Below are 9,640 nucleotides of genomic sequence, written 5' to 3' on the forward strand. Positions count from 1 at the left end.
CCTGACCCACTGACACGAACCCCTCGAGGTTCACATCTCCTGCTCTCCTGCTTTTCACCTCCCACATTCCATTCCCTCAAGCCTTCCTTTAAAAACCCCTCAGTAAGTGTAAATCTTTGAGATGGGACAGCCTGCCGTCTCCTTCAGCTGAAAACGTCTGCTTTTCTAACACCAACCATTTGACATCTGAGTTTTTTTTCTTTCCTTTTCAAAGGGGCGGGCAGCTGGACCTGGGTCCGGTAACAGCCTCAGGAGCTCTCCCAACAGACCTCCCAGGCCCTCCCACCCGCCTGGGGGTTTCTGCTTGAATCTGTCCTAGTGGTGTCCCCTGACCTTATTTGACAGTGCACCCCCCCTCAGCCTGCTCTATATTTCTTTCTCCAAAGCGTTGTCCCCTCTGACATACTTCGTCATGTATTTCCTACATTCACTGTTTTTTATCCCGTCTCTTCCTGGAATGAAAGGGGCGCCTGCCCTGAGGTTGCACAGTAAGTGTCGAATTCACTGAGTGAATGTACCATTGAATGAGAAGTTACTGATCGCCTCCCAGGCACTGGGCGCTGGGCTGGGCGACCCTCCTTCCCGGATTAGGGGAGAAAGTGCCAGGTTTGGAAAGACATGGAGAGCCCAGGGGAGGCGGGGGAACCCAGGCCAGACAGGGCTGGGGCTCAGGGCGCCTGGAGCTGTGCCAATCCCTTCCAAAGAGTCTCACTCAGCCCTCTAAAATAGAAACACTTTATTCTTTCCATTGCACAGACGGGGAAACTGAGGCTCAGCGGCGATAACTTGGACGTGGCCAAGAGCCAACTGCGAAAACCTACAGTTCGATGCACACATGTTTATAGAGTGCCCTAACCCTAACCCCTACCGTCTCTAGAAGCCGATCCCACCCTTGATCCCGCCCGGGCCTCAGTTTCCCCGCCCACACCTCGCCTTTGCCTCGTGGGATTCTAAACCGCCACCAGAAGGTAGGAGTGGAGCGGAAACTACAAGTCCCGAGAGTCTGTGCGGCGAAAGCCTCGCGAGAGCCGTGGAGTGGAGGTCCTCGCACAGCCAACGGCCGTTCTCGGAAATGCCGAGCTGTCCGTGGCGCTGCCGGTGCCGGACGTTGCTGCATTCAGGCGTTCGCCGATGACAGCCATGCGTGGGCGAGATGAGTCCTGAGCGGGATTCTGCGCAGGCGTTATCCGCGCGGATCCTCACGGGCGCATGCGTCGTGGGTGCGAGCGGCGGCGGCCATGGACGACGAGGAGGAGACCTACCGGCTCTGGAAGATTCGCAAGACCATAATGCAGGTGAGGAGCGCGGGGCGCCCCTGTGTAGCGGCCGCGCCGTACGGGAGCGTCGAGCCCGGCCTCTCCCCCGACCGCCGCCTGTGCGGCCTCCCGAGGCCTCGGTGTTGGGTCCGCCCAGGCCTGCCCTGCGCGGCGTCGGGAGGGCGCTCGGTGGCCGAGCCGAGGGTCCGAGGGTTCCGGGTGCGACGGCCGATGTTGGCGGGGGGCTGGGCCCGGTGCGGAGGCCAGAGGAGAAGGACGGGGGCGCGCTCGGGGACAGCCTCTGCTCCGCCCTGCCGTCCCGCCGCGCCTTCTGTCGCTGCCTGGACCTGGGGCGTCCGGTGCCATCCCTGGGGCTGGAGATGGGGACTTTGAGCTCCGAGCCGGTGCCCGGGGGTCTGCGGCAGGTGGAGCCTGTGGTTTTGGAAGCGTGGCAAACGCCTGCGTGAGGACCGGTAGCGCTGGGCTGGGAAAGGACTCCGTGGAGAAGGGCGGGTCAGAGCCTGTCGTCCAGCCGCTCTCCTCCGCGGAGAAGAGGCCGCAGCCTGAGTCCCCCTCCTGAGGGACTGTCAGCCCGAGGTCACAGCTCTTCCTCTCTGTCTTTGGGGTAGCTTTGCAGAGCGGTCAGGGGAGCTGCGTGCGGCTGCTGGGCTGTACTTGCATCCAGATTCCTGCGAGGCTGGGTGGCCGCAGTCACGGGTGGACACCCCTGAGCCTCTGAGTATCACCGTGGTCCCATCCTGTGGGGTGGCTGTGCTGACTTGAGGGTGACAGGAGCCTAGTCACGTGGCCCATGGCAGTGTTCGGCCACCGCGCTGTAATTACTCCCCCATCCTGTCGCCCCGAGCAGCCTCAGTAAATCCAGCTCGCATCCCCCCTAAGGCAGCCACTGCTGGGCTGCAGGGTTTGAACGCTGAGTGGTGAGCTCTTGCCGCATTCCCTTCTGCCCTGGGATGCACTGGCTCTTTGTCTCCGCAGCTGTGCCACGACCGTGGCTATCTGGTGACTCAGGACGAGCTGGACCAGACGCTGGAGGAGTTCAAAGCCCAGTTTGGGGACAAGCCGAGTGAAGGGCGGCCACGGCGCACAGATCTCACTGTGCTGGTAGCCCACAACGACGACCCCACTGACCAGATGTTCGTCTTCTTCCCAGGTGAGAGCCCTTGGGGTCACGGTTCTGATAGGGTCACCTGAGCGTCCACTCCAGTGCCAGCTGTAGCACCCCCCTTCTTCTGTCCAGCCCAGGAGGAAAGCTCCCCTCCCCCTCCTCGCTGTGGTCGGTGCTGTTGATCTCCCAGCCCTCCGCTGGCTGGCGTCTTTTCCAGTTTCCTTCTCCTTGGTCTCCTTCTCTCTTCATTGGCCGTGTTGTCTGACCTGGAGGAAGATGCGTAGCTTCCCACTAGACCCCCAGCCCCTCAGGGCCTCAGTTCTACCGATGTTTTCCTCGCTCCCCCAGCTTGGCCCGCGGGTGCAGGTCCAGTTTCTGGGCCCTGGCCATCAGCCCAGCTTCACCACTCTCCTTCCCCGTGACTCCCTCCTCAGCTGGACCACGGCCCCTGCCCTGTTCCTGCGATCCCACACCACACCTCCCACCTCATCATTCCTCGAGACCCAGCAGGGCTGCCTCCCCAGCCACACTCTCTCAAGTCCTTCAAAGTGGGGGGCTGTGTCGGGAGCACTGTAGGGACCCCACCCAGGGCCTAGAATCAAGGGCTGGGCAGGAAAGTTTGCTGGGCGGACCCAAGTAGGACTTTGTAAAGAAAGCGTCTCCTGTGTATGGAGAGTTTGGTGCCTAATCATCCACCACCCCATGGAACCATCTCGTGACCCCCCCCCCCCAGGACCTGCCTGGGGGTCGAAGGTTGGGTACCTCCCCAGAGTTCTAGGTCTCGGCTTCACTTCCTGGGCTCTGGATGACTAGGTGTGTCACTCCTCTGGGATGTGACACAGGACAGGATTGAGGTTTCTGTCTGTATTTATCAGTTCAAGCTGCTATAAGAATGGGCAGCTTAAACAGCAGATTTATTTCTTAGTTGTGGAAGTCTGACATCGAGGTGCCGGCACAGCTGGTTCCTCCTGAGTCCTCTCATTGGCATGTAGACACTGTCTTCTCTCTTTATTCTCACGTGGCCATTCTTGTATGTGTGTGTTTCTGTCCTAATTTTCTTTTTTTATGGTGACACCAGTCCTATGGGCTAGGGTCCAACCTAGTGAGTTTATTTTATCTGAATTACCTTTAAGACTGCACAGTCACATTCTTTTTTTTTTTTTTTAAAGATGACTGGTAAGGGGATCTTAACCCTTGACTTGGTGTTGTCAGCACCACGCTCAGCCAGTGAGCAAACCGTTCGTCCCTATATGGGATCCGAACCCGGGGCCTTGGTGTTATCAGCACCACACTCTCCCGAGTGAGCCACGGGCCGGCCCTGCACAGTCACATTCTGACGTGGTGACAGTTATGACTTTAGCATGTATGGGGTATGGGGACAACATCCAGCCCAGACCCTGCCCATGGGTGGGCAGAGGCTCTGAGGGGAGCGTGGTCACTGAGCAGATGTGCTGCGTACACAGCGCAGCCTGGAGTCTCGCGGCAGTGCCTGGTTCCTCACCTCCTAGGTTGCTGGGTCTAGGCCCCCTGCCCTGTGTGCTGCCCAATATGTGAGGATTCTCAGCCCCAGCAGTGTAGGAGGGGGTAGGCTATCTCCCTGGTGGGATGGTATTTCCCCGGGTCCACCACTTTCATCTCGCCATGTTGAGCACCTCGGCCTCTCAAGACTAAATGTACCAATTGATCTGGTGTCTCCCAGACCTCAGAACTGCCTGGGGCCCCCGGCCATACCCAGATTCCCAGACCCACTTCCAGAAGCGACACACTAAGCCAGGTGGGCTTAGGGTGCCCTTCAGCTCCCCAATCCTGGGAAGCCCCTTCTCAGGTCCTGTTCTGCAGATAGGGAAACTGAGGCCCCAGAGAGGGAAGCGGCCAGGATCCAGGTGCCCGGGGGAGGGGCGTGGCATGTGTGGGGACAAGCAGGGCCCCAGGCACACAGGCCACCGTTTGCTCTGTCTGCAGAGGAGCCCAAGGTGGGCATCAAGACCATCAAGGTGTACTGCCAGCGGATGCAGGAGGAGAACATCACGCGGGCGCTTATCGTGGTGCAGCAGGGCATGACGCCTTCCGCCAAGCAGGTAGTGCCCAGCCCGGCACCTGGCCCGGGCCCAGCTCCCATGCAGGAAGCGGCGTGATCTGCAGCGAGCCTGACCGCTTCCCATCCTGCCTCTGCCTGCACACCCCACTTCCCCCTGCTGCCGCCTCCCCTGCGGCCCCAGCCAGGTGGTTTTCACCTGGGCAACCCTAGTCCCCAGTGGGCACTGCACCCCTCAGCTCTGAGGTGGCTTCGGGGACTTGGAGGCTCTGAGGAGGTGCCTGCTGGCCCCTGAGCTGTCATCCTGCCTGGACAGGGATGTGCATGTCACTCCTTGTGCTTGGTGGGGGGGACGAGCTGTGATATGGGGACCCCTTGGGGACCTGTTGTACAGAACCAAGCCCAGGGTTGCCGGTTGGGAGGGAGAGCAGGTAAGTACTTTCCCCTGCCCACCTGGGTTGGGGACCTGGCCAGCTCTGGCTTAGTCTCTGGGAGCAGGCTGGCAGATCAGAACATGCTGGGCCCTTAGTGGAGCAGACCTTTCAATGTGGAGAAACATGGCAGGCAGGGGTAAGGTTTTCTCTGGTTTATGACATAGGATTCTAACTGGGGCACAAGAATAGAGTACATTTAGCATCAGCCTGGCTTTTCTTCCAGTCTCTGATTGACATGGCTCCCAAGTACATCCTGGAGCAGTTTCTGCAGCAGGAGCTGCTCATCAACATCACTGAGCACGAGGTGGGTGCCTGGGCTGTGGGGGCCATGCACAGGGGCACTGGGCTGGGCCAGTGAGAGTCATGGGAGTACCTGCCTGTTTGGGGCCCCAGAGGTGCAGGGTTTGCAGGTCCTGAGGCTGGTGCTCCCATCCCTGCGGTGGGGAGCTTTGGTGAGGAAAGTGGAGTGGGGGTTCTCAAAGTGGGGCCCCCAGGCCTGTAGCAGCAGCAGCGTCACCCAGGAACTTGCTAGCAGTGCAGATTTCCAGGTTCCATCCTGGCCTGCAGACTAAGGGAGGGGGAGGGACCTGTGTTTTCCGACAGCCCCAGTACTGCCAACGGGGCAGAAAACGCTGATGAGGCATGTCTGGTTTGTGTCTCCAGGCTGGTGACTGTGGGCACCAGGCTCCCCACCCAAGGTGGAGTCAGGGTGGGGTGGGTTCAACCAAGGAGTTGTGCAAACACTCTCTAGCACCTGGGTTGATGCTTCACGCTGCAGCCACCCTGTTCTGCCAGCCCGCTCTTTCTCCATCTTGAGGCATGGTAGGGGTCTGTGGTAGCCACCCTGAGAGCACTGGGGCTGGGGTCTGTCACGGCTCCTGGCAGCAACTGGCAGGTTCCTCTTTTTCAGCTGGTCCCAGAGCACGTGGTCATGACCAAGGAGGAGGTGACGGAGCTGTTGGCCCGATAGTATCCTTCCCGGTTCCTCCTCACCCGTCCCTCCCCCTGGCCCTTTGAGCTTCTTGTACTCTGTCCCCAGCCCCCAGACAGCCCAGCCTGGCGTTTTCCCTGACTGCTTCCCAGTAAACTCCGGGAGAACCAGCTGCCCAGAATCCAGGCGGGAGACCCTGTGGCGCGCTACTTTGGGATCAAGCGAGGGCAGGTATGGGAGCCTCCTCCCCAGAGAAGGGTGGTTCTGCAGCTGCTCTGCGCAGCCTCCCTCAGGCGGGGGCCTGGAATGACCCTTGGGACCACACCCCAAGCCAGGGCCACCAAGGCCCGGAGAAAAGTGTGACCCGCAGGATTCTTGGGGCATTGGTATTCTGGGGTTGCCTGCCCTGCTGGGCCTCTGCTAGCCCGCAGCTCGTGCTTTCCTGTGTCTGCAGGTGGTCAAGATCATCCGGCCCAGCGAGACAGCAGGCAGGTACATCACCTACCGGCTGGTGCAATAGCTGCTGCACCCACAGGTAAGACAGCAGGAGGGCCGTGCCCACCGCCGGGGTGGGTGTCAGAACTGAGGTGTCCGCCTCTTCCTGTCGGTGTTCGGGAAGACTCTAGCTCTGTCCTGGGATGAGCCCTGAGTGGGCATCTCGGGAGGGGCTGGCCCCAGTCCTGGGAGCTGGGAGGACAACATCTGTGCTGGTGAGACCCTCTTGGCTTCCCTGTGTCCCCCCACATCGACGCCCTGATGTGCTGGCCCATCAGGCTGTCCCCGTGCTTAGACTAGGCCTGTCACTGGTTCTGCCTGATGGTTCTGGCCTAGTTCTGCAAGGTCAGGGCCACTGCCTATGCCTGTGTGACTCCCAGGCAAGAGTGAGCAGCCAGTGCCACTCCCCCGCCCCCCCTTGCCCCCTGCCATCCTCCACACTAGGTGGGCATGGGTCTCCTGTCCAGCCCGGGTCTGCCCAGCCCATGTGACTGCCCTCCTTCCTCTTGCCCAGTCCCTGGAGACAGACAGATAGACAGTGGCCACCATCTGCATCCTGCCCTGCGGGAGTACAGTCCTCTCCTGAAGCTTCCTGTGCTGGCCCTGGTACTCCCCAGGGCAGGCAGCTGCTGTCGCGGTCCACCTTCCCTGCAGTGAGAGTTCACCTGTGGATTCACAAGGGATGGGTCCTCAGGAAGGACAAGACCCCGGACAGAGGGCCTGGCTGAGGGCAGCAAGCGTCACATGCTGAGCCATTGCTCAGCCCAGCACTGGCTCCACCATAGGTGGGGGCTTAGGGGCCGCACCTCCCACCAGCCGCTGCCTCCTCCTCCTGGAGTCTCAGCCCCCCAGCACCTCATCCTCCCTTGAGGCGTCGCGACGCGCAGCCCACGTCACCCGCCTCCACATCGCCCCTGCCTCTGCACCATGAGCACTCTGCAGGCAGCCAGGTGCCAGGTCATGGCTCCTGTGGGGTTTTCAGGTGCCACAGAATCTTGGATGTTCTCAAAGACTAAAGATATTTTGAGTAAATAAATTTGTCTCAAAAACCATGGGTGAGTAACAAGGTTTTGGGTGGGTGGCTTTGCTCTGAGAACGCAGGGTCAGCTCAGCGACACCCATGTCACCCTGTCTGGTTTACACCCATGTGGGACTCCACTTGTATGTCTACACGTGCCCTCAAGTGTGAGCATGGGTCACCCTCCCCTTGCACACAGTGCCTGTGTGCAGGAGTAATTCCCACGCACATGCAGCAGAGAAGCAGCTTCAGATCACACTGTTTTTCCCCCTTTGTGTCTGATTTCAGAAGGCCTAGCTGACCCAGGTTAAAAGCAGTTGTATTTTTCTCTCCTTTAATTAGTTTTATTTTTTAATTCACATACCGTACAATTCATCCTTGTACAGCTCAGTGTTTTTAGTACTTTCACAGTGTTGTGCAACCATCTCCTCTAATTCCAGAACATTCTCATCACCCCAAGAGGAAACCACATCCCCATCAGCAGTCACTCCCTGCCCCCTCCCCAGCTCCTGGCAACCACGAATCCAACTGTCTCTGTGGATTGGCCTGTTCTGGACATTTCATATAAATGGAGTCACACACTGTGTGGCCTTTTCTGTCTGGCATCATTCACTGTGTGTGATGTGTTCTAGTTTCGTCCCCGTTGTAGCATTTGTCAAAGCCTTGTTCCTTTTCATGGCTGAGTTATGTTCCACTGTGTGGATGGGCCACATTGTGTTTGTCCATTCATCTGTGGATGGAAACTTGGGTTGTTCCACCTTTTGGCTGTTGTGAATCACACTGCTGTGGACACACGTGTACACTTCTCTTGGGTGTACACCCAGGAGTGGAATTCCTGGGCTATGAGATTAGTCGATTTTTAACATTTTTAGGAACTGCCAGACTGTCCCATGGTGTCTGCCCCGTCATACCTCCCCACCTCCCTACACAAAGGTTTCGATTTCTGCACATCCTCACCAGCACTGTCCTACGTCTTTTCTGTTGTAGCAGTCCTTGTAGGTGTGAAGTGGTGTCTCATGGCTTTGATTTACTTTTCCGTGATGGCTAATGATGTCGAACATCTTTTTATGTGCTTGTTGGCCAGTTTAATATCATCTTTGGAGAAATGTCTGTGCAGATGCTTGGCCCATTATTTAATTGGGTTATTTGTCTTTTTAGGGGCTGACCAGTTAGCTCAGTTGATTAGAGCGTGGTGTTGATAGATAACACCAAGGTCAAATGTTCAGATCCCTCTACCAGGCAGCCTCCAAATAAAAAGAAGGTTTAAAGGGCTGTCTTTATTATTGAATTGTAGGAATTCTTTGTATATTCTAGATACAAGTCCCTTACCACACACGATTTGCAAAAACTTTCTTCACTTTTTTTATGTTTCCTAAATATCCATTAATAGTTTCAGTATTTGCAAGTAGGTCTTCAATCCATCTGGAATTTATTTCCGGACATCATACAGCATAGGGATGTAGCCTTTTCTTCCCCAAACAGACAGTGGTCTGGATGCTGTATTGGAGGCAGATCCTTTCCAGGCCACCCTGAAGTGCCATTCACATGTAACTCAGACACACAGAGAACTGTTTCAGGATTCCCTCTGCCTTTCCAGTGACCCGTTGAAGTTTTGTGTGTGTGTGTGTGACCGGTAAGGGGATCGTAACCCTTGGCTTGGTGTTGCCTGCACCGCGCACAGCCAGTGAGCGCCCAGGCCATCCCTATATAGGATACGAACCTGCGGCCACGGCTCTCCCAGTGCCGCACCTCTCCCAAGTGAGCCACGGGGTTGGCCCTCCAGTTGAAGTTTTTTGAATTATAGTTGTATAGTATGTCTAATAGGTAAAACAAGTCTCCCCTTTTTCTCTAGATATACTTACATAGATTCTTAAAATTGTCTTGACAAAGGGCCAGCCTGTGGCTCACTTGGGAGAGCGTGGTGCTAACAACACCAGGTCAAGGGTTAAGATCCCCTTACCGGTCATCTTTAAAAAAAAAAAAAAAAATTTGACCAAAATAATCCAGCCTTCACAGAAGAACAAACACTGTGAGTCTACTCATAGGAGGTCCCTAGAGTCGTCAGATCTGGACAGAAAGTAGAATGGGAGGTGCTAGGGGCTGGGGAGCGGGCTGGGAAGTGAGTGTTTAATGGGTACAGAGTTTCAGTTTGGGACAGTGAGAAAGTTCTGGAGGTGGTGGTGATGTTTGCACAACAGTGTGAATGTGCTTAATGCCACTGAGCTGTGCACTTACACGTGGTTAAGATGTAAGTATGTATATTTTACCACAGTGAAAAAATCATCTTGGCTATTGTTGAGTATTGGTCCTTGGGAAGGAATTCTAGAGTCAGTGCTGGTGATGTC

The 9,640-nt window shown here is 56.8% G+C and overlaps 1 protein-coding gene across 1 annotated transcript; it reads left to right on the forward strand.

The window, feature by feature from the left end:
* The first annotated feature begins 1,188 nt into the window (after positions 1 to 1,188).
* Positions 1,189 to 7,329, forward strand: POLR2E (RNA polymerase II, I and III subunit E). Its single transcript, XM_063110275.1, has 8 exons — positions 1,189 to 1,295; positions 2,253 to 2,427; positions 4,345 to 4,460; positions 5,075 to 5,155; positions 5,762 to 5,820; positions 5,935 to 6,013; positions 6,237 to 6,317; positions 6,792 to 7,329. Exons 1-7 carry the CDS (start codon positions 1,239 to 1,241, stop codon positions 6,300 to 6,302), a joined length of 633 nt encoding a protein of 210 aa, XP_062966345.1. The 5' UTR covers positions 1,189 to 1,238; the 3' UTR covers positions 6,303 to 6,317; positions 6,792 to 7,329.
* Positions 7,330 to 9,640: the final 2,311 nt, after the last annotated feature.

The sequence above is a fragment of the Cynocephalus volans genome, chromosome 10 (assembly GCF_027409185.1).
Source record: "Cynocephalus volans isolate mCynVol1 chromosome 10, mCynVol1.pri, whole genome shotgun sequence".
NCBI lineage: Eukaryota > Metazoa > Chordata > Mammalia > Dermoptera > Cynocephalidae > Cynocephalus > Cynocephalus volans.

Bases quoted from the DNA above. Each gene is read 5' to 3' on its own strand.
- POLR2E (XM_063110275.1), top strand. From the start codon at position 1,239: ATGGACGACGAGGAGGAGACCTACCGGCTCTGGAAGATTCGCAAGACC. The intron at 2,428-4,344 runs GTGAGAGCCCTT...CTCTGTCTGCAG, and splicing joins GATGTTCGTCTTCTTCCCAG to AGGAGCCCAAGGTGGGCATC. The intron at 5,821-5,934 runs GTATCCTTCCCG...ACTGCTTCCCAG, and splicing joins ACGGAGCTGTTGGCCCGATA to TAAACTCCGGGAGAACCAGC.